At 40.1% G+C, this 23,138-nt stretch overlaps 1 protein-coding gene across 1 annotated transcript; it reads left to right on the plus strand.

Annotated features, from left to right (window-relative positions):
- Nucleotides 1–1,436: 1,436 nt before the first annotated feature.
- LOC121512662 (divergent protein kinase domain 1A-like) lies at nt 1,437–21,315 on the plus strand. Its single transcript, XM_041792042.1, has 6 exons — nt 1,437–1,507; nt 2,724–3,008; nt 18,044–18,178; nt 18,259–18,366; nt 18,454–18,630; nt 20,372–21,315. The coding sequence occupies exons 2-6, from the start codon at nt 2,883–2,885 to the stop codon at nt 21,182–21,184; spliced, it is 1,359 nt and encodes a 452-aa protein (XP_041647976.1). The 5' UTR covers nt 1,437–1,507; nt 2,724–2,882; the 3' UTR covers nt 21,185–21,315.
- Nucleotides 21,316–23,138: the final 1,823 nt, after the last annotated feature.

A 23,138-nucleotide genomic window follows, 5' to 3' on the forward strand; every position in this document is an offset into this window, starting at 1 on the left:
TTTTCAAGTAATGCAATACACCACCATACAAAGGTATGCATTTAGTCAAGGGAAAATCCTCTCGAACTCAGTCAGGTTGGTTGGGGACCATCGATGGGCAGCAATTTTCAGGTCTCTTTATAGATGTTTGATAGGGTTCAAGTCAGAGCTCTGGCTGAGCTGCTCTTAGACATTGACTCAGTTGTCTCTAAGCCACTCCTGTGTTGTCTTGGCTTTATGCTGGGGGTCAGTGCCATGTTGGAAACCTTCAGCCCAGTCTGATGCTCTGCAGAGCAGGTTTTCCTTGATGGTATCTGTGTAATTTGCTCCATTCAGCATTCCCTCAACCAGGACCAGTCTCTCACTCCCTGCTGCTGAAAAACACCCCCACGGCATTATGCTGCCACCACCATGCTTCACTGATGGGATGGCATGAGATGGGTGATAAGCGGTGCCTGGTTTCTTCCATTTTAAGGAGCACATTCAGTATGTTGCTATAAATTGGAGGTTTTACTTGGCTTCTTTTACAGAAACAAGTGCTGTTTCTCTTTTTATGTCAAAAAGAGACTGGTTGACTCTCTTACCTATTCTTGATTATGGTGATACATTTTACATAAATGCCTCTACTCAGAGGCTTTATATGTTGGACAGTGTGTATCATTGAGCTATGAGGTTAACTGTGGATTTCTTACTTATCTTTGTACTTTATTATCTGAAGTCAGCTGGACTTCCTTGAGCACACGTTGTCTTGGACATTGGTATGTCTTCATTTATAAAGCCATTCTAGGCAAATTCTGGAGTACCTTTCGTCTCTTTTTATCTTGACGGATGGATTGCACAATTTACGTTCATTTGACTAAGTGCAGTTTGTTGTTCCCAAAGTCCGATCTGAGCTGGGAAAGAAGACATTTAGGTTTTCTACTCCTTTTTCTTGGAATAATCTGCAGACTGATTTTAAACAGCAAAATTTGGTGACTTTGATTGTTTTTAAATCTTTAGTGAAGACTCTTGAATTCAAACCCTCCGAATGTCACAGTTTTAACTGATGATTTGTTATTGTTGTTCCCATTTATTGTGTATTGTATGAATTTGAGTGAATGGGTTGTTGAAACTGTGTGTTGTTGCCATTCTTGGCCAGGTCTCCCTTGAAAAGAGATCTTTGATCTCAGTGGGACTAGCCTGGTTAAACAAAGGTTAAATAAAAATGTTGAATCGAGGCCAGACAGTTCATTCTTTGTTTAATCAGACCAGAGAATCTTGTTTCTCACAGTCAGAGTCCTTCAGCTGTTTTTTTTTTTTCTTTTTTTTTTTTGCAAACTCCTAGCGGGCTTTCATGTGTTCTGCACTGAGAAGAGAGTTTTGTCTACTCTAGTTGCTCTGCCATAAATCGCTGATCAGTGGAGGGCTGCAGTGATGGTTGTCCTCCTGGAACTTTGACCCATCCCCACACAGGATCTCTGGAGCTCTGTCAGAGTGACCAGAGTCACGGGTCCTGGTTGTGCCAAACAAACACTAATGGATTAACAAGGTAAAATTACTCTAACACTGAAGGCTGTTTCACTCAGAATGGAGTTAAAATGACACTTTGAGACTTAAAATCTACTCCGAAAAGTTTAACCCTGAGAGATCCACCCGTTTTTGCTGTTTTGCGATGTGATGTGGAATCATTCTCTCGGTATGTGCTGCTGTGTTGTCAACAGAGGTGGAAAAAGCAGTATAGTACTCAAGTAAAAGTACAGTTACTTGAATTAAAACTTACTTGAGTAAAAGATTTCAAAATTTATTCAAGCACCAAAAAACCCTACTCAATTACAGTCATTTGAGAAAAGGTAATTAGTTATTTTACACCCTTTCTTTTACTTTACATGTAGATTGGGAGTAACACCTCACTAAATCTACATACTGTATATTTAATTTATAGTTAAGTGTTACATAATGTAGGTAACTATTGCCCAGGCTATTTATTTTGGAATAGATGAGGACCTAATTGTTGTTAAATGAATGTGTAGTCAGTAAGTAAATCCCCATCAAATTAAAAAAGAAAATAAATGAACTTTTAGTTGATTATTATGATTGATTAGAAGTGAATTATTTTTGTGTCCTTTAATAGGCTATAGTATAGCCCAGAGGTTCTCAACCTTGGGGTCGGGACCCCCTTGGGGATCACAAAAAACTGAAAGGGGGTCTCCAGATGCCATATTTGACCCATTTTAACAATTTTTAATCCATTTTAATCTTTTTTTAACAAAAAAGATATTCATTTTTAAGGAGGCTTTTTACTACACAAATGATTTAAAAAAGATAGTTTCTTTGATAAGAGTGGGTTTTTCATGTTAGATATGAAATATGGATATCACAGCTTGACTTTACAATAGACCATGATTTTCCTGATGTCCCCAGTTTGGCTGGGCGCCAGAAAGCTCTCCCATTTACCCCCCCCCCCCCCCCCCCTTATGGACGGCCTTGTCTGCTCATGACAGTTCTTAAATGTGCATGGGTGTGTTCTAACACCTTCAGGTACAGTGGGGGTCCCCAGTCTCTGGCACCTTTATTTTGGGGGTCACGGGCTGAAAAGGTTGAGAACCACCTTACCCCACCACCACCACCACCAAATATTCTATAATGGACTGCTGAATGAAAAATGAATATTGCACTGGTTAATATAGTCAGTATGTATGATGTATACTTTGAATGAAGCAGCAATGGTTACAGACTATTACTCATCAGTCATTACGCTCCTGCAGCCGTCATCTCCAATGTGAGGCTGACTTCGCTGCAGTCTCAAGCGCAGCTCAGCCTGCCGCCTCCCGCATCCAGAGACGCACAGTGACGGAGCCTCCGACAGAATCCATCATGTTTTATATTTGGATAATCTCCGGGGTTTGCCCGATAGGCGTTGCCTGATGGTCTCCCATATGAAGAGCACGCGGCGTGTTCCTCCTGCAGAAGCTGATGTGAGATGTTCTGCTTCTGCCATGGCACGAGCTCTGTTTCCATGGGGGTTCTTCAGAAAGCCTCTGTACGTCCAGGTAAGCTTCTGGGAAATCCCCCCACTCTCTGATGTAAAGACTAAATGGGAATCCACACAGGCTCGTGCGCGTATATCTACCGGTAAGAACCAACCGTATGGAGGCAGACATCGTTCGTATGCAGTCACGCAGTAATTGTTATGGCTTACACCTTGGAATTATATCGTCTTATTGTACATGTAGCATAATTGTGCAGGCATAAGCCTACTGTATGGGTTTGATATAGACTGAATTACAAAGTCACTTGATGCTCGGCGGATCAGCCATCCTTATCCCCGTTGCTGTAGCAACCACGTCCGTGATACATCTGCTACAGCTGATACATCCAAAAGAGGCTGCAAAAGTTTATCTTCACCATATATGATGTAAAATGTGATGCTTTAATCGTGTGTGTGTTGCACTTTTTCAAAATCATTGAACTCCAGAAAAAGAAATGCATGCATGCAAGTGATGTACAGTATTATCAGAATGACACCAGTAATTGTAGACACCTGGTTCTCACATGCAGCACAGAAACAATCAGAGAGAGGAGAAAAGAGAGGGAGAGGGAGCACTAATGCTGTATACACCACACAAAAACTCGGATAAACCACACAGCAGGACGAGTGACCTTAAAAACAACAGCCGACCAATGTGCAAGGCTATTTACCATTAAAGCCATAGGGTTTAACAGCACCCACACACTGTTTAAGCAGCTCTGGTTCTGGAAGTAAAATTTCCATTGAAACCCACCATAGACATGCCACAAAATTCTAAATACAGCACTTAAAATGCATGTACCAAGCTAGTCAGCTGCCTAAATACTCATGGCTGTAAAACATTTGATGTGGAGCTAAAAAATAACATGTAAACACATAGAAAATAAGGATGTACCAGGAGTCTAGTTCCCTATCCAGCTAAACTCCCATTCAAATTGCAATTAACTGACTAGTCTAAAGAGAAAAAAGCGCTAAGAAAACAGTCCGATTAATCACAGAGGAATAATGTCAGCAGGTTTGATGTGAGGCTTGCATGCTTAGTTGAGCATGGCTAAAGCTAGCTCAGCTAGCCTTCACTCCTCTTTGCAGGCCAATATCATGTTTAATGTGGCTACCTGTTAGTTATATGTGAGTATTACCCTTGACAGCCTCCATACAACTTTATTTCTTTTTTCTAAGCGTTTATATTGCACTGTTCCTATGACATGCTAACTGCTAAGCCTAGCATGTTTATGCTCTGGCAGGAATGCAGTGGCCACTGAAGCTACAGCGGCTGCTAGTGGCTGGAGTGTTTATTGTAGTTTTAAAAGGGCATTGACCAGGATTTTATCGTTACTGAAGAGATAGAGGGGGCGTTAAAAGAAAGAAACTGATGTAAACAGAGGGCAAGAAGTATGCCTCAAATGGAAGATTTATTTAGCAATGGTAATTTTCGTTTAAAAAAACAGACCAAAGCTGGAAAAAAACAAATATTTAAATAAATGGCAAACTTTACATGATAATTGATAAAATTTGCTATTTTGTAAGATCTGTTAAAACTGATATTTCTCTGTGTAAATATCCAAATGTTGCAGTAAAACTCTAAAAGTCTATAAACTCATAAAACTTGAGAAAAATGTGGTTGTGTGCATTTTTTGTGTGATAACTTGCCTTAGGACATATGAAATGAAATGTAGCTATTGTTTTAATTTTGGCATATTTACACTGAATTGTATTGTGGACATGTTGATTAATATGCAATGTCCGTATCAAATAAAATGAAGCCTAGCGTTAGTTCATGCAGGACACGGTAGTCATATGTCCAGCCGTGATCATCTGACAGCCAGCTGATCCTAATATCGCCTTCCAGCTCCCACAGCCTATTGCAGCTCTTTTGCTCAACACATGTGACGTACTTCTCACTTATCCCTGCTTGCATTAATGCTGATCCACCACACTGCTGCTGCTGGCAAAGCTTAACCTCCTCCACCCAGCCTCCTCTTTTATAGCATAAAGCTTGTTGCACCCTCATATTCAGATTCATGCTACTATCGATGAATTGCTTTTGAATTAATTTTATTGTATCCAGTATGTATTGTCATGAATGTATCTATCCATATAGGGGTTTCTAGCCATGTGCTCCCTGAAAAGTACATTCATGCTGCTTGAATAATGCAGGGGGCATCTTCTGAGCAGAGCCTTCATCTGCCAAGTAAAACTGTTTATCAATTTTGCAATAAAATAGTTAAATGTGGAGTTTTTGCAGGCAAAGGTGGGATTGAACAATCAGAGCGCTCACTGTGAAACTCCAGGACTGTGACCTTTGTAGTGCGTTTGTAGTGAATTAACTCAGTAACATACCAACTTGTGTCTTCTACGTGACCATGTATTGTTTCACAGTGAAGCAGCTCGTGGTAAGTCTGCCTTGAATTGCTATAACATTACAGATAATAATCAAGTCTGAAAAGCAGCAGAGAGTGAATGATGTGGCTGATAAGGGACAGTGGGTACAAAGGAGTGGGCATGTCTGATAACCCCTCCCTCCCATCCCTTTCCATGATCTTTTAAAGGCATTTTTATAAAATTCCAGGGTAGATGTACCACAGCTGAAACTCTTGAAAGCATTACAAACTTTAAAATCATGCAAATTGGTATTAAATCATATATTTATTCATTTATTAGAGATTGCATAAAGGCCTGTACTTGGTGCTACCCTGGTCATCCTCATGTGGGAAGCTGTTGAAGAACATTATGTAACAGTTGGCTGTTTCTGAATGTAGGTGAAGTCCACAGCGGCTTTCCTCATAAGCAAAATTAAACTCTGTAACTGAAGCCCCTCAAGGACATATGGAGGTCTCAGAAACCCAAATTTAGTCCAGAATTCTCAAAGTCAACTTAAACACATTCACCAGCTGAGAGCAGAACTAGAAATGTGCTCCTTTACAGACTATTCTGAATAAATATGTTGGTAATTGTGCCTCAGCATTCAGCCACAAACATTGGCCCAAGTGGGATTGAACAAAGTCTCATCTCAGCTGCTCTGTGCTTCCTGTGTCTGCCCTTGCATGTAGGAAAAAAACCTGTCAAGTGCAGCGAATAGAGGGAGAAACGGCTTGTCTCAGGGGACAGCCACCAGCGTAGCTCTGTTTTCTAGGCCACCTCTGCCTTCCAGTGACAACTTAAGAAGTGTCATTCAGTGATCCTTGGAGAGAAGCTATTCCCACTGAGACACAAAAACTCACAAGAGCTGCTAGCCAAAAATTGTGGTCTTGATCATGAGCAAAATATTTTTCTTTTTTTATTATTAGATTAAATAAGTTTTACAAATCCAACTATATTTTGTGATTGAAGATCATTTTGTTTCTGCTTCCTAAACACTTTATAGGCAACATATGTAGAGATTACAGAAGCCTTGGGAGGACATGCATCCATGCACTTTATCTTAACTTTTTTCCACCAAGTTAATGAGAAAAATCAGTTTTGTAAAGACCTCAGTTAATTTATGCAAGGCCTGAAGGATATATCAGATTATAACTGTGATAGCCCCGTGCTTATACACAATATCAAAGGACATGTAATGATAGTCACCAGGCCTGAATCAGGCCATGCTGCAGCTTCTGACAATGCCTCCTGGTCTTGTGCTGCTGCATGCTCCCACAATGCTTTGCGTGTAGCTCATGTCCACTCCAGTCACAAAGCCAGAAGGTGTTGCCACTTTTAGAGCAGTTTTCCCCCTTAAAGTGGGAAATTCATCCATGGAATGGTAACAGTGGTTTATTGATCTGGAAATACTTATCTTTGATTGCAGTTCTTATTGAAAAAACTCTGCTGTTTGTAATGCATGTAAGCAACAGAGGTAGGCAGAGATGAGTGGTCTGTCACTGTTTGGATTAAATGCATTCACTTTAGCCATGCCCCTCATTAGGCATAACTCCTATCCTTCTGAAAACCAAAACAGACAAATTATTTAAGAATCCCCCTCCCAGACAGTTTGTCCCTATAAGACATCAACTTCAACCAAACTCTGAACCAGGTTGTAAACATGTTTATTTATTTATTTATACTGTAATAATCAGCCTTTTTGTAACATGGGGCTGTATGTTGCTTCTGCATCTGCAGTGAGTGAAGTAGACACTCAAGCATTGCAGTTTTTCCACTTCTGCAGTGGCTTCATTGTTCAACAATGACTGCCACTTGGTCCAAAATTGCATACTTTCATTCTATTCATACTCAGTATGACATTGCATTAAGTTATGTGGTACGCTGGGAATTCATAGTATGCTATCTTGGATATTTATTTTACTAGATTGGCCAGAAATTATAAGTATGGCACAGCTCACACTCAATGACCTACAATGCAATGTGGTCTTTTGGTCAATGCAATGAAGTTTGCAAGTCAGCCCACAAGTGGGGGGAAAAATAAATAATGACCCTATTGTTATTGTTTTGTATATGGCCAAATGATGAGCTGTATAAGTAATGAACCTATGTATAGTGTTGTGTAGTTTTATATTGAGTCTGAAGTAAAACCCCAATTACCAAAACGTTGGGAAGCTGGGCAAAATGTAAAAACAGAATGCAATGATGAAATCTCATGTTGTATTCACAATAAAACATAAACATACAGTTGTTGAAACTGAGACATTTTACCATTACATTAAAAATATTAGCTCATTTGGATTTGATAGCAGCAACACATCTCAAAAAAGTAGGGACAGGGCAACAAATGACTGGAAAAGTAAGTAGTATGCATGAAAAACAGCTGGAAGAGCATTTGCAACTAATTAGATTTGTTGGCAACAGGTCAGTAGCATGACTGAGTATAAAAGACGCATTTTACAGAGGCATAGTCTCTCAGAAGTAAAGATGGGCAGAGGTTCACCAATATGCAAAAAGTGTCTAAGAATTGTGGAACAATTTCAGAAAAAGATTCCTCAACACAAAATTGCGTAAACTTTGAATATCCCACCATTTAAAGTACATAATACCATTAAAAGATTCACAGAATCTGGATAAATCTCAATATTTGATGCTTGTGATCTTGGGCCCCCAGGCAGCACTGCATTAAAAACAGACATGATTCTGTACAGAAAACCACAACATTGGGTTCAGGAACCCCTCCGAATATCATTGTCTGTCAACACAGGGTTAGCAAAGCAGATGGATACGCCCATTTCCTTGTTTTTCACTGGCAAATCCATCTTGCAAAGCTCCCGTCTGAACCGTTTGGGCCCGGTTAGAAAGTGACAGGACCAATCAGCGACGAGGGGCAGTACTTTCAGGCGCAGCAGAGCCGTGAGGTAAACTAGCAGCAGCAAGAGCTGGTGCAGTTATGGAGGAAGAAATTGTCGTGGATGCTGCAAAAGCGCCCGTTTTATCAGAACCTGACAATATTTCTTCGTTAAAAGAAAAAGAACAGCAGTGTGTTGTTTTCTTTTCAAAAACAACAAAAGTTGAGTACTTACATGTCTATAGTTGCCATGTTTCGCGTTACTCCTCAGTAGCTGTGCACGCGCAGCTCAATAGCTGCTACATCACGTGTTTTGTTGCTCTCATTGCCCCGTAGAGATGTGACAGACAGACAGAACGTTCATCCAGTCACACTCGAGTTTTTTTCAAATCCTCTGCCTTTTCTCAAACGTTTCCTATTGATGCTTTCCCAGATTGATGTGTGAAACACATCCATATGGCGTGTCAGGTTACGGATGCTGTGTCTTGTGGACTAAAGAGGGAAGGGACCATCCAGCTCTTTATCAGTGCACAGTTCAAAAACTGGCATCTCTGATGGTATGGGGTTGCATTAGCGCCTATGGCATGGACAGATTACACATCTGGAAAGGCACTATCAATGCTGAAAAGTATGTAGAGGTTCTAGATCAACATATGCTCCCATCCAGGCAACGTCTTTAATGTTTCAGCAAGGCAATGCTAAACCACATACCGCATCCATTACAACAGTATGGCCTCACAGTAGAAGAGTCCAGGTGCTGAACTGGCTGGCCTTCGGTCCAGACCTTTCACCAAATAGAACACATTTTGAGCAAATCCAACAAAGACCCAGGACTGTTGAGAAGTTAGTCCTACATCAGACAAGAATGGAACAACATTACTCTCCCAAAACAGCAACTGGTCGTCTCAGTCCCCAGATGTTTACAGACTGTTGTTAAAGAAGAGGGGAAGCTACAAAAATGGTAAACATGGACCTGCTTAAAGTCTTCTCAATTTTACTTTGAGGAATATTTTCTGAAATTAATCCATTTTTGAGGCAGTTTTTCACAGGTGGAGGGAACCTCTGCCCATCTTTACTTCTGAGAGACTCTGCCTCTTTTAATTGCTCATTTTATACCCAGTCATGTTTTTGCATTTATTTTTATTTTCATTTCACACATATCTTATGTTTAAAATTAAATATGTAATATTTAAAGTATTTTCATCTGTATATTTTTAACATAAAACCTCAGTAGCAATTGTGAAAATGCAAGCTTTAAATCAACTTTAAATTCACTAGCGTGCATGGTTTTCCTCTTTGCTTGTAAAGTATGTTGCTTTGACTGAAATGCATCTGCTGAAAGGACTTTAATCATACATAAGCTGAGGATTTATATTCTTAGGTGAGGACACAAAATCTTTCTCTTCTTTTAATGGTGCTGTTGGTCCTTTTGCAGGTGCTGTTGCATATCAGTGCAATAAAAGAGAAAAGAACTGTTGTGCATAAGAAATCCAGTCGAGTGACAGAGACAGAGAGCTCTGTGACTTCAGCTGTGTTCAGTAATTAAGTTCTTGAGAATGGAAATGAAAATAATTGGGCCTGCATCCAGTTTGTGACTATTTACACATTGTGGAAGAGTAAATGAGTGCATTGATGCTGAATCAGGCAGTATTTTGTTGGAGATAAGTCTTAGGGATATTTTGCACATCACCACTCTGGTTGAGATGTAGGAGGGGGCTTTCCCCAGACAGGAAGCTGCTGGTCTTGCAGGAATAAAATGATGTTGTGTGTGATATTGTGCATGTCGTCCATGTTTTGTTCTTGGTAGTGTATTGTTAAAATAACACCAACAAATATTGTACATCTGATGATAAAGTGGCGTTCACATGCTGTAATGTCGCAGTATTGAGTCAGCAGGAAACTGTGAGCACTGCCTATGTATGTGAAGGGGTGGAGGAGGAGGAGGAGGTGTTGTGTGATTGTATGTGGGGAGGGGGGTTGCCTGCTGTCTGGACTATGATGAGTCAGATCTTTGTAGTGTCTGTGCAGAGAGTGTGGCATCCTTTTTTCAGCTCAGCCTGTGACAAGCAGAGAGGCATGCTGGGCTGCAGCTGAAACAGAACTCTTAAAGGCTCTCTTTTTCTTTTAGCATTTAACTGAATCACTCTATATGAACAAACTGTGTATGAACATGAATGGACTCCTAAAAATGTCAAGAACATTTCAGGAAAGCAAACAGTGCCTATAAAGTTCTCTGGTCAGATGATATCAAAAACATGCCATTTTTTGCTATCCAACAACACACTGTGTTTAGTGGAACTCTGCAGATCACCACAAACACACCATCCTCACTGTAAAGCACTGTGGTGACAGCATCAATCTGTGGGGATGCTTTTCAGCAGCCAGCCCTGGAAGGCTTTTAAAGGTTTTACTTTGTAGAAATCATCACTTTGGGGTATTTGTAATGTAAAAAAAAGCACAAGGTGGTGAATACTTTTAAAAGGCACATTACCCCTGAAATCTTCACAATTTGCATATTCACAAGTAGAATTGGGCGTTATCTATTTCTTATCACTGTCAAACCCTCCCCAAATTTTGCAGGGGTATATGGTATTACTGCCAGGTGATGATTAAAATCTACATTATGCAAGCACTTGATGATGTGTTTAGGCAGAGCAACCAGAGCATGCACCACTTTACAGTTGCAGCATTGTTTTCACACTTCACAGGTAAACTGAGTTTACAGAGGATCAAATGAGGCTTTGTCTCGTTTCTTCCTCTCTTCACATTTGTGGCTCGTGCACAGATTCATGTGTCCCCATGGTCTGGTGGAGTTTGATCAGTGTGAACATAGGCAAACCATACTCACTTGTAGAACTGGTCTTGGGCAAGGTTTGGGCTCAGGCACAGTGTGCAGGAGATGTTAATGCAACCATGCTCAAGTACCGGCTGTCATGTAGAGTTTTAACAGCAGTTCCAACTGTCTCCTGTCTAATTGGTATCTTTAAAAAAATGAGACTTTGTCTCTTCTTCTCCCTCCTGGTGGGTTTCCACACCAACTATGCGCATACCGCCACCTACTGTATTGGATGTGTACAAGTGTGCTTGGACTCTAAGCAATGTTATGAAGTGAAAGCAGACCACTGGAGGTGAGGGAGGAGCAATCACACTTTGGCATGGTAAGAAACAATCATGCCTAAAGTGCACTAGAACTCAGCCTGGTGGTTATAGGCCTCCATGAGGTATACTGTTAGAGAGTGAAAGTATAGTAGGTCTAGAAGAAGAGCTGAGGTGGACAGGTCAGGTGCCAACAACTGGGAGATACGGGTAAATTTGGGAGGGAACAGGAGAAAGTTTTCTCTAATTTAAGGCACGACATAGTGTTATGGTCTGCCAGTCAGCGTGTACTTTATTTTATCGAACTGACTGTTCCCAGAAAGGATTCTGTGGAGGAAGCATATGAGAGGGAAAAGCTTAGATATGCAGATTTAGGATGGAAAGTTAGGGGGTTTATAGCAACATCAGCAGTTTCATAACTTAAAGAGCTGGGGCAGAATTTGTGAAAGACAGCTACATAGTTACATAGATGTCAGATTCAAACCAGCCACTGGATTTGGATCACTGTCAGCCATCTACAAGGGAATTTTAGAGCACTTCATGCTTCCAACCAAATCCCACCTTTCACAAACTCATGCTGAAAAAGATGAGAAGAGTGAAAGCATCTTTTCCATCATGGAAAGCATTCATCGTGGTTCTTTGCTCTTTATTTAACAAAGAATATAACCTTGCTTTTTAGGGTTAATGTCATGTGACAACATTTAGAGAAGTTCAAATAAATAGAATATTTATGGAGGGCATTGTATGCAGAGTTAATGACAGTTGCACACAAAGGCAGAGTAGATTATCCTGCACACTTACCAATCACTGGAACAAGTCAAATAATGGCTACAGGCCCAATTTAACAGGGAAGTGATATATGATGATATTTTGTGAGTTTGGGCTTAATGCCTGTCAGGTCTTAGTTTAATGCTGCTGGACCAGCCTTTATACAGATGCAATAATAGGCTGAGTTGCTGTCATGAGAAATAAGCCTTATTGTGAGGGCAGCTGCATGTCTAAAGATAATGTTTGTGTAGTCCAAAAACAAATGAAGGCTTCAATCATGTGCTTTCTTTCAAGCATGCAAGTTAACTCAAGTTTTTGGACCTTTTTTTGTGGGGGGGGGGTCGTCTACAAAAATGTGGAAACAGTCATTTTCAATGTGGCTTGCCACATGACATTCTCAGTATTTTAACCTTCCAGAGTGGCATTCTGCAAAGAAGACTTACTGTAATCCTTGACATACTGGCTACAGTGAAGAGCATGCATTTAGTCTTGTTTGCATTCTGAACTAATTTGATGATTCACAGACATTATTTGTGAGTGATATAATCTCCTGTCGTTCACTCCTCCCTACCCCTCTCTCTCTTTTTTGTTTCTCTGTTTTCACATTTTCTCGGCTCTGCACTGCAGCCCATTAACCAGCGCTCTCTGAGGGACGGCTTTATAACCATACATAATGGATGAAGAGTTTTCAGGCTGCAAAACACCCAAGTGTCAGAACAGGATTGTGATACTTTTGATCAGCTCTAATCTCCTCTCTGCCTCAGTAGTTCAACATCAGGTGGCACTTTGTAAACCTAGTGTGTATTTTTAGGATAAAATCATTTTTAGTGGTTTGACTGCCACTGCTGAGGAGCATGTGTTTGATACACATGCTCCTCAGCAGAGATATGTGTGGGTTGAGAGGAACAAGTTCAAACAGATGTAGACCGACCATTTCTTTCCGCCCACCTCGGCATATGGCCACAGCTCCCAGCCATTCTCTAATTAATAGCTGTCACAGCAGCCACAATCAATATGGCCTCATTAGCCATGTTTGTGTAACTCTTCCTCTTCACTAAGGGTCAATACGCAACCCCAGAGATAGAAATGAAACAGCCTGAGTAGAAATGAAAACCACAGAGTATCGATTACGAAAAGGCTAACCATACATTTGTTTCCCTGCAGTGTTATTTCCATTATGCTTTGCTGTTGATGCATTTCACCTGCGGGAAAATCAATGAGAACTATATGCAGCACTTACTTGTGTGGTCACTGATGTTAAGACTGTAGTGGATCTGCATGGTCAGATTTGTGAGTAAACCAATCAATAAACAAGGCAGCAGAAATCTTATTTAAATGGCAATGGTGAAATAGGTTATCAGTGGTGATAACATGATACATATAGTATTATGCCTATAAAATATATTCACCCCCTTGAATGTTTTATCTTTTTATTTATTTTTTTTTCTAAATCAATTGCGGTCATTATATTTTGGCTTTTTTGACCAAATTAATTACAAGAATTACAGAGTAGTTACAATTAGACAAACCATGTATTCCTGGCTACCATTACATGAAGACAAAAGAACACTCCAAGCAGCTTAAAGAAAAGGTTATTGAAAAGTTGAAGTCAGAGGATGGATACAGTTTTCCAAGGCATTCAACATCATCCAGTCCATTTAAATCTAATGCCACCAAGACACATATGACTACTCTGAAGGAGTTACAAGCTTCAGCAAAGTCCTCAGAAGCTTAAAGAGTGTTGTTAGAGGAAAAGGTGATGTAAAAAGTGGTAAATATGCTCCTGTCCCAACTTTCTTGGAATATGTGGGCAAACAGTGTTGCAGGCGTCTAATTCATAATGTGTTTATTTTATTTTTTTAAGTTAGTGTGGACATTAAATATCTTGACTTTTTGCTGTATTTTAATTACCTGACACACCAAATAGACCATGGCATATATCGGTATATATTTCGTATTCATCTGGGAAACCTCCCATATGAAGTGTTTGGGAAGGGCAGGACTTTCCAAAAAAATTGTTGGTGAGTGACTGGCCGAATGTTCTGTCACATTCAAAAAGGGCTGACCAAAGGTGTAACACAAAATGAGGTCGGGAGAAGTGAAAAAATATCTTCTGCAAGCAGAGAAAAACTTTCAGTGTGGCCCTTTTGCTCTTGCTTTAACAAAGAAATGTGGCCCAGTTCTGGTAAAATTGCCACTATACTAAAGCCACATCTGAGCTAACTGCTACACCAGTGGCAGTCATTGTATATACCAGGTTACAGTAATACTGAACCTTAACTGTAATCGCAAATTTTCAGTGCTGTTCTTTGCTCTTTATTGTGGTCCAGCTCTGATTCTGTAAAACTGCTGCTATACTTCCTAGCTGCAGCCATTGCAATTAGCTTCCAGTACAACTAAACCCCAACCATAGCTACCGCCTCGATCTCTTTAAACGCTGATTGGTCTGGTCCATTCTCAGATCTGGCACATTTGCTTCAGGTTGGAGCTTTGCAAGATGGTTTTGCCTGATGACTGACATGGAATCTTGCTAATCCTTCTGCTTTGCAAGGTTAATATATTTGACCTTTCAAATAAAACAGTGTGAGATTTATAATAAGAAAACACTACTATTGCACGCACAGGGCTAGACTAGCAAAGGCATGAGAAGAAGTATTTTGTCCACAGGGGGCGCTAAAATAAACATTCCCCAGAATTACTGCAAAAGATATTTCTGTTAATTGGACATTCTTGGAAATAATACAGAAAACATCAGCTCACTGTCTACACTTAGCTGCAGTTGTGACAATGGCAGAGAAATATGCTCCTGTGCCTTTTCCCCTAAAAGGAGCATACCATTAAAGGCTGCTGCATGGACAGAAATTAAATTACACAGTGACACATAGATGCTGTCTGAAAGCTCCATTCCTGCATTATCCGTGGTGTCCATGGCAGAAAATGGAGGAATGATCCATTTAGAGACTTATCCAAATGGGAGAAAAATGTAATCTCTGAAAGTAAACTTCACATCCACTGCTTCAAAGTTTGCTTTTTCTGAGGCTGAGAGTATGATCAAAGAGCAAAGCAACTGTCCTGCTAATGTTTGGTCCAGCAAAAAAAATCCCAGAGGACGACAGAGCTCTGAGTGCTACAAAGAGAATACAGAAGCAGGGGACGGGAAAAGAGAGACTTGTGCCAATAAAGACAATTGGAAGTGAAAGGGGCAGAGAGTGCAAGGAAAGGGAAGTCCATCACTGTCAGGCCTCAGTGAGAAAAATCATTACAAGCCGGAAAGTAGGACTGCTAAAAAAAAAAAAAAAAAGTCGGTTATTCCTCACTAATGTCCTCCGATTGGAGAGATGCCATTTTGGATTTAGGCAGACTGTATCTATCAGCTGGGGAAACAGAGAGAAAATCTGTAGAAGGTCTGGAGCTGTTCTAAATGTTTGGTTGTTATGCTCCACAAACAGCCTGCAATGTTAATTACTGAGTGCTCAATTAGAAGCAGTTTGATTGATGATGTCCTCTGTGATACAACTCAATGGAGAGCTCATTTATCCTGAGATCTTTTTAAAAATGATATTTTTATTGTTTTTGTCCTTTGTTAGGCCGTTATTATGAAAGGACAGTGGAAAGATCCAGAAATAGGGATGAGGGAGTGGGGAATTACATATGAGAAAAGAGCAGCTGGCCAGACTTGAACCCTGTTTGCCTGCTCACATCATCTTTTAGGGTAAAGATGAACTACTGTATTTCTTTACCAGCCGAAAGGTTGTCCACAGTGAGTGAGCTTTCTGGGGCCCAGAGTCATGAGGGGGCCAGTGGAGTTGAGCAAAGGCATTGTCTATCTGATATTTAAGCAATGATGAACTTTTATATTAAACCTGCATTGCCAATTAAAAACAGTTCACACTCTTGGACATTTTACCCGTTTATTAGTTTTCTAAGTAAATTATAATAATATAATATAATAATATCATTTGTCTATTGAGCCAAAAAGGTCTCAAAAAACCTCTTTAATGTCAAAGTGAAAAAAGATTTCTACAAAGTAATGTTAATTAAATTTGGAAAAAAAAGTGAGGTAAAATAAGTGTCTGCATAAATTTTCACCCCTTTTTTGTGTCTCGAGTGATTGTAGTATAAAAACACCTGTGTCTGGAAAGTCAAGACTCTGGTTCATCAGTATTCCTGACTGCCATTACACCATGAAGAAAAAAGAACACTCAAAGTAACCCAGAGGAAAGGTTATTGAAAAGTTTAAGTCAGGGGATGGATACAAAAAAATCAATGCACTGAACATCCCCCAGAGCTCATTAAAATCCACCATGGAGAATGATAGAAATTTTGGCACATGTATAAATCTGCCCAGATCAGGCTGTCCTCACAAACTTAGTAACTGTGCAAGGACACTAGTGAGAGAGGCCACCAGGACACCTATGATTGCTCTAAAGGAGTTAAAAGCTTCAGCAGCTGAGATGGGAGAGACTCTGCATACAAGAACTGTTGCCCGGGCTCTTCACCAGTCAAAGCTTTATGGGAGGGTGGCAAAGAGAAAGCCACTGTTAAAGAAAACTCCTTCTAAATCTTAACTAGAGTTTGACAAAAGGCATATGGGAGACTCAATGGTCAGGTGGAAGAAAGTTATCTGGTTTGGACATCAGACGAGACGCTATGTTTGGCAGACACCAAACTCTGCATATCACCACAAACACACCATCGCCACTGTGAGGCGGGGTGGTGTGTTTGTCATGCTGTCATCATGCTGTGGGGTTGCTTCTCAGCATCTGTCTCTGGAAGGCTTGTAAAAGTAGAGGGTAAAATAAATGAGACAAAATACAGGAAAATCATGGATGACTATCTTCAAATCTGTTTCACTTTGGCATCAAAGAGGTTATTTTTGTCAACAAAGTCAAATTATATTTACCATAACTGATTTATAAAACCATTTAAAGGGTAAAACGTCCAAGGGGCTGAATACATTTTGTAGGCACTGTAAATACCTATTATATCTTGATTTTCTTCCTGCTCCTTCTCATTTTAGATTGGAGACTGAATACTGTATTATTGACTGTATTGTAATTTCTGCCAGTTTCAAAATGTGAAATGGGTTGGGCCTTTATCATTGTAATATTAATGGTTTTGGTTGGCCCATTGGCATGGCAAGTAGGTGGCTAGTGCTAATACTACAGATCCAATGTGCATGCATCGATACTGTTACATGGCATCTGGGGAGGGCCCATTGACAGGGTCTTCCAGGGGCCTGTGCGTGGGCCTGTCCAGCTGAATGATTCCACTGTAACCATAAATGAAAATGTTGTTACAGTATATCATAGTTTTGTTCATAGTTCTCAGGTGGTGTCTTGGTTTCCGGAAGGGGGTTTTAGAGTTGGTTTTAGTGGGTGACATATTTGTAATTAATGTAATTAAGTACAATAATTCACTCAAAATATGCTTAAGTAAAAGTAAAAGTAGTGATTGTAAAAACTACTCAGAAAGGTACAAGTACACAAAAAGCTACTCAATTACAGTACTTTAAGTTAATGTAATCAGTTATTTTCCACTCCTGGCTGGAAGTCGTTATTGGATGCTGGTGATCTTGGGTCCCTCAGGTGGCTCTGAATCAAAAACAGACATGATTGTGAACTGGAATTCCCTGCTTGGGTTCAGGAACACTTCCAGAAATCACTGTCTGTCAACACAGTTCGCTGTGGTATCCATAAATGCAAGTTAAAGCTGTATCTAACAAGAAGAAGCCATACTGTATGTGAACACATTCCAGAAATTCAGCTGTCTTTTCTGGGCAAAGCACTCAAACATCATCAGACAACAGTGGGCATTACAAATGATTTATTGATGAGGAATCTGGTGCTGTTAAGAGCTCTGATGTAATGCCAATAAATCTTAATAAATGAGCATATTGGATCTTCACTAAAGATTCGGTGTACATGTCGAGCTTTTGTTCTTTATTGAAAGTGATAACAAGCTTTGAAATATGTTTCCAACAGGCCAGATTTTCCTACCTGCACATGAAGTACCTGTTCTTTTCCTGGCTGGCCGTGTTTGTGGGGAGCTGGATCGTCTATGTGGAGTACTCGTCCTACACAGAGCTGTGTCGTGGGCACGACTGCAAAAATTCAATAGTGAGTGTTTTCCCTTATCAAGTCTTAAATCATCATCTCCCTTAAGTTCCCTTAACCAATATTTTCTCTGGATTTTTCAGTGCGACAAATACAAAAAAGGAGTCATTGATGGCTCGGCCTGCAGCAGCCTGTGTGAGAAAGACACCCTGTACCTGGGGAAGTGCTACACTGCCAAGGCCAACAGCCAGGTCAGTCTCTTCTTTATCAAACACTCTTCTTAAATCTCTTTATTTTTAATCCAGCTGCCCCTCACAGGTTTACCGTGTTTATTTTAGGTCTACTCGGGGGTCTGGGGGGATCTGGAGGGAGTCATTAAGTGCCAGATGGAGGAGGCTCCACAGTATGAAGTGGGGAGCGAAATGGAGCCCAGGAAGGAGGCTGCTACCTTCAACAAGCCAACCGAGGGGACGTCTGTGGAGAAGTTCAGAGAGATGATCCTCAACCACTTAAAGGTCAGGGAGCCCTCGTTAGTTACTCTCAGTGATGAATCATACTCGGTTCGATAACAGATGCAGATGTAATCTGACTCATTCTGGTGCACTGTTAATGCAGATCCCATATATGGACATATTTTTCCTACCTGTATGCAGAGACACTTTTACTGTGATAGAGCAGTGGACATACAGTGCATTGCTTTTTACATGTAAAAACCCAACAGGCAGAATAAGACACTACTACAGCTTGAACACACTGTACGGCTGCGTATGAAACATAACATAATGTTTAAGTTTCAAGGGTGTACACTGCCACCTGCTGGACTGAAATGAGTAGTGACTTGTATTGGATAATCAGCTATGCCCGAGCCTAACTAAGCCAAACAGGTAATTAATGAAGGCAAATCATCTAACAGTACTGCAATCCTACTGACTGACTTTTAGAGGTGATCCAAACATTAAACTGAAAATTACAGTCATATTTTCCCCCACTATTTAAGTGCTAATGTTATTCTGAATTCATAGATAACTTACAGAGACATGCTTTTTTCAATCCTTAGCCTTAAATGAAGTATTTCACATGAAACACAGCTCATAAAAATCAAAAATGCACAAAATATTAGAATACAACCACACAACCACAATCAACTGGTTAGCTTTGCTCTAAGTGTACAGCAATTAAACATTAAATGCAAGAAAAAAATCTGAAAAAAGTATTTTAAAAAAATATTTAAACATGTACAAGCACTTGTGGGTATTATTTCTAGTGTATATAATATTCTGTATGCATTGATAGTATGGTTGCAAGATGTGCAAAGTTTACAAGAATTTGACATGTGACGCTAGACATGATCAGAGAATAAAACATGCAGGCAGATTTAATGAGGTAGATAAGTTAATTTAAGTTCATTTTAATATGAGGTACAACAGAGAGCCTTCTTATAGCATTTGAGGTACAGTGAATATATTAATAACTTGCAGCATTTGAATACAGTACAATTATTAAATTAAATAAGTAATTGAGTAGAGAGTAGAATATGTGCAAATATGCATAAGAAGTTTGGCATTTTACCACAGAGAGCCTTCTTAGAGCATTTAAGTTACATTGAATAGATTATTAACTTGCAGCATTTGATGATGTTAAATACTTTAGATTAAATTAGTAATTTGTACAGTATTAGTGCAAATATGCAGAAGAAGTTAGGCATTTCACCACAGAGAGCCTTCTTACAGCATTTGAGTTACAGTGAATAGATTGATTACTCGCAGCGTTTGAGTAAGGTAAAATTATTAAATCAGTTATTAGTACCGTAAATGGATTAATTAGTGTAAGTATGCATATGAGGTGAGTCACTGAATTGCAGTGATTTAAGTTACAGTTAATAGGTTAGTGAAAGCAAATGTGCATATGAGGTGAGGCTTTTACTGCAGTAAGCTCTCTCACAGTATTTGAGTCAACAGTAAGAGACTATGCATATTTTACATTAAGCAGAGCTAATGGTGCTTGTTAAATGAGAGTTCTATTTTCCCCCATTATGACTGTTGAGTAAGGCAGGCTATGAAGGCTGCTCTAGAGAAGACTATTGTTATTACAAATAATCAAATGCACACTCATCAAGTGTGGAATTCAGCATCAGAGCCCTCGGGCACTTTAATGATTTGACAGTGAGACAGCACTCATGCAGTTACCACTTCATTGTCTGAATGTGGAGACAGGGATAGAACATATATCTCTAAAAAAAATTATTTTTCTCTGCAGGCTAAAGTGGGGGATCAGGCCAACCTTGCAGATCTGGCAACCCAAGTATTATCCATAACAGATTTCAATAAGGACGGTCACATCTCCCTGCCTGAGGCCCGCTCCACATGGGCTCTGCTGCAGCTCAATGAGTTCCTGTTAGCTTTAGTCCTGCAAGACAGAGAGCACACACCTAAGTTACTGGGCTTCTGTGGGGACCTTTATGTGATGGAGAAGGTGCCATATTCTCCACTCTATGGGATCAGTCTACCCTGGATCATGGAGGTGTGGATTCCTGCTGGTCTGCGGCGCAGCATGGACCAGTGGTTCACCCCGTCCTGGCCTCACAAAGCCAAGATCTCCATCGGACTGCTGGAGCTGGTGGAGGACATTTTTCATGGCACTTTTGGCAGCTTCCTCATGTGCGATGTAAGCGCCAATAGTTTTGGATACAATGATCGCCACGACCTGAAGGTGATGGATGCACGGTACATTGTTCCTGAATCCACCTTTCAAGAAATTATCAGGCAGCAGCGCTGTGATGTGGATGAGGATTGCCTCTATGGGGCAGACTGCCTCACTTCCTGCGACCTCACCAAGCACCGCTGCACACCTGAGGTCACCAGGCCGAACTTAGCCAAAGCCTGCGAGACGCTCAAGGACTACATTCTGAGAGGAGCGCCGTCTGATGTGAGGGAGGAGCTGGAGAAGCAGCTGTATGCTTGCATTGCACTGAAAGGTTCAACAGAACAGATGGAAATTGAGCATTCGCTAGTTCTGAACAATCTCAAGACTTTACTCTGGAAGAAAATCTCTCACACTAAAGACTCTTAAAAAAATATGGCATTGCACAAAAGCACAAGGATTTATTATCCTTAGTTTTTTAATCAATATATGGACTCTTTCCACTGTGGAAACAGAGGAGGGATTCCTCTCGCATTTATCTAAACATGCATAACATTTTATCCTGCAGGAATGTTGTTTTCATATTTAATTATGTATAAGAGATGTTTGTTTTTAGTATTATTTATATACGAAGGAAAATGAGCAAGTGCAATTTTTGAAACTATCAAAGAGGAATTCAATAAATTTGACTTAAGGATCATGCTAGCCTCATGTGTTTAACTTTTACCTTTCTGGTCTAATCAAGAAAAAGGTGGCAGGCCTTGCATAAAATTAAGACTTTGGAAGGCTCCTTAATTGAGGTTGGGGTGGTCCAATAATAATTGCTACTCTAAGACATTTACACAGACCATTAATTAATAAAAATATATGTATATATAGTAATCAGTACGTTCAAATTTAATAGAGCTTTACTTGTATGATAGAAGAAAAGTTTATATTGCCAAAGCAAATGTGAAATAAAATCAAATATCCATCAGTGGAGATGCATTTGAAAATGGGGCTCAATGAGATCATCTGTTAAGACTCGCAAAAATAAGTCTCCAGCACAGGTAAGTTTCAGTAGGTAATCTACACTCGTCAGCTACTTTATTAGGTACACCTTGCTAGTATTGGGTTGGACTCCTTTTGTCTTCAGAACTGCCTTGATTCTTTGTGGCATAGTTTCAACAAGGTGTTGGAAACATTCCTAAGAGTTTTTGGTCCATGACATGATAACATTACGCAGTTCAATGATGTGAATCTCCCGTTCCACCACATCCCTAAGGTGCTCTATTGGATGGAGATCTGGTGTTCAATAAACTAGTTTGAGATTATTTGAGCTTTGTGACATGGTGCATTATCCTGCTGGAATTAGCCATCAGAAGATGGGTACCCTGTGGTCATAGAGGGATGAGCTTGGACGATCACAACAAAAAAATTCACCTGATGGGTATCAATAAACTACATCAGCAGGAAGGAAACATTTTGGCTTGGACTGATCAAAAACAAGTGGGGTATTCCATCAAAGTAGCTGACAAAGGCTGAGCATTCCTGAATTGGCCTGTCTTGAACTAGCATCCACTGAAGCTTCAACTCGTTCGACAAATGCAACTCAACTGCATCTGGACACAGCTAACCCCAGTCTGGCTTAAACAATCAGCATGTGCTCTTGCATGGGATTACGAAGCCCAAATCAATCAGTAGTTGAAAAAGAGGTTACTAAATGTGAAAAACATGAGCGGAGTACTTTTCCATGGTCAAACTACATATATCTATAGTTTTAGGAGGAAACTGGACAAGTTTCGACCAAAGAAGGCAACATCTTCCACTTTTAAAAAAAATCAAAGAGGATGCTACTGTCAAGAAATGCCAGTGGATTAAAGGCATTTATACAATCCTATTTTGGCGATCCAGGAAGCAGTCACCTGGGACTTCTGGGATTGCTTTGTGGGATAGAATGTGTTATTTTACTGTTCTATACTGTTCATGTTGCATTGCTAGTTGATAATTATGCCTGTGTTGTTCATTAGTTCATGTTTTAGTGGGAAATGTTTTATAAAGTGTGACACCAGGAGTGAGGGAGTCATTGCTGCAGACTAGGGTGTCTGGCTGCTCCTGCTTACCATGAAAGTGCTTGTTTAATTCTTGAAACTTGTTTGAACCATTCCTCACCACACCATTTGGTTAATTATGTTATTTTTATGGCATCGCCATTTTTAAAGTTTTCTTCTCATTCTATGAAACTCAACCATCAAGCAGAAGTGATGCCTCACTGTTCCTTAAGTTCACCCAGAAGTGTAGCTTTCATTGAAAAAGATTCATAAAAAAAAAGCACAAACACAAAAGGGATCGACGGAGCCCCACACCATTGTGGTTTGGCTTGATTCAGTGCGGCTGCATAAAA

The sequence above is a fragment of the Cheilinus undulatus genome, linkage group 7 (genome assembly GCF_018320785.1).
Source record: "Cheilinus undulatus linkage group 7, ASM1832078v1, whole genome shotgun sequence".
Taxonomy (NCBI): Eukaryota; Metazoa; Chordata; class Actinopteri; order Labriformes; family Labridae; genus Cheilinus; species Cheilinus undulatus.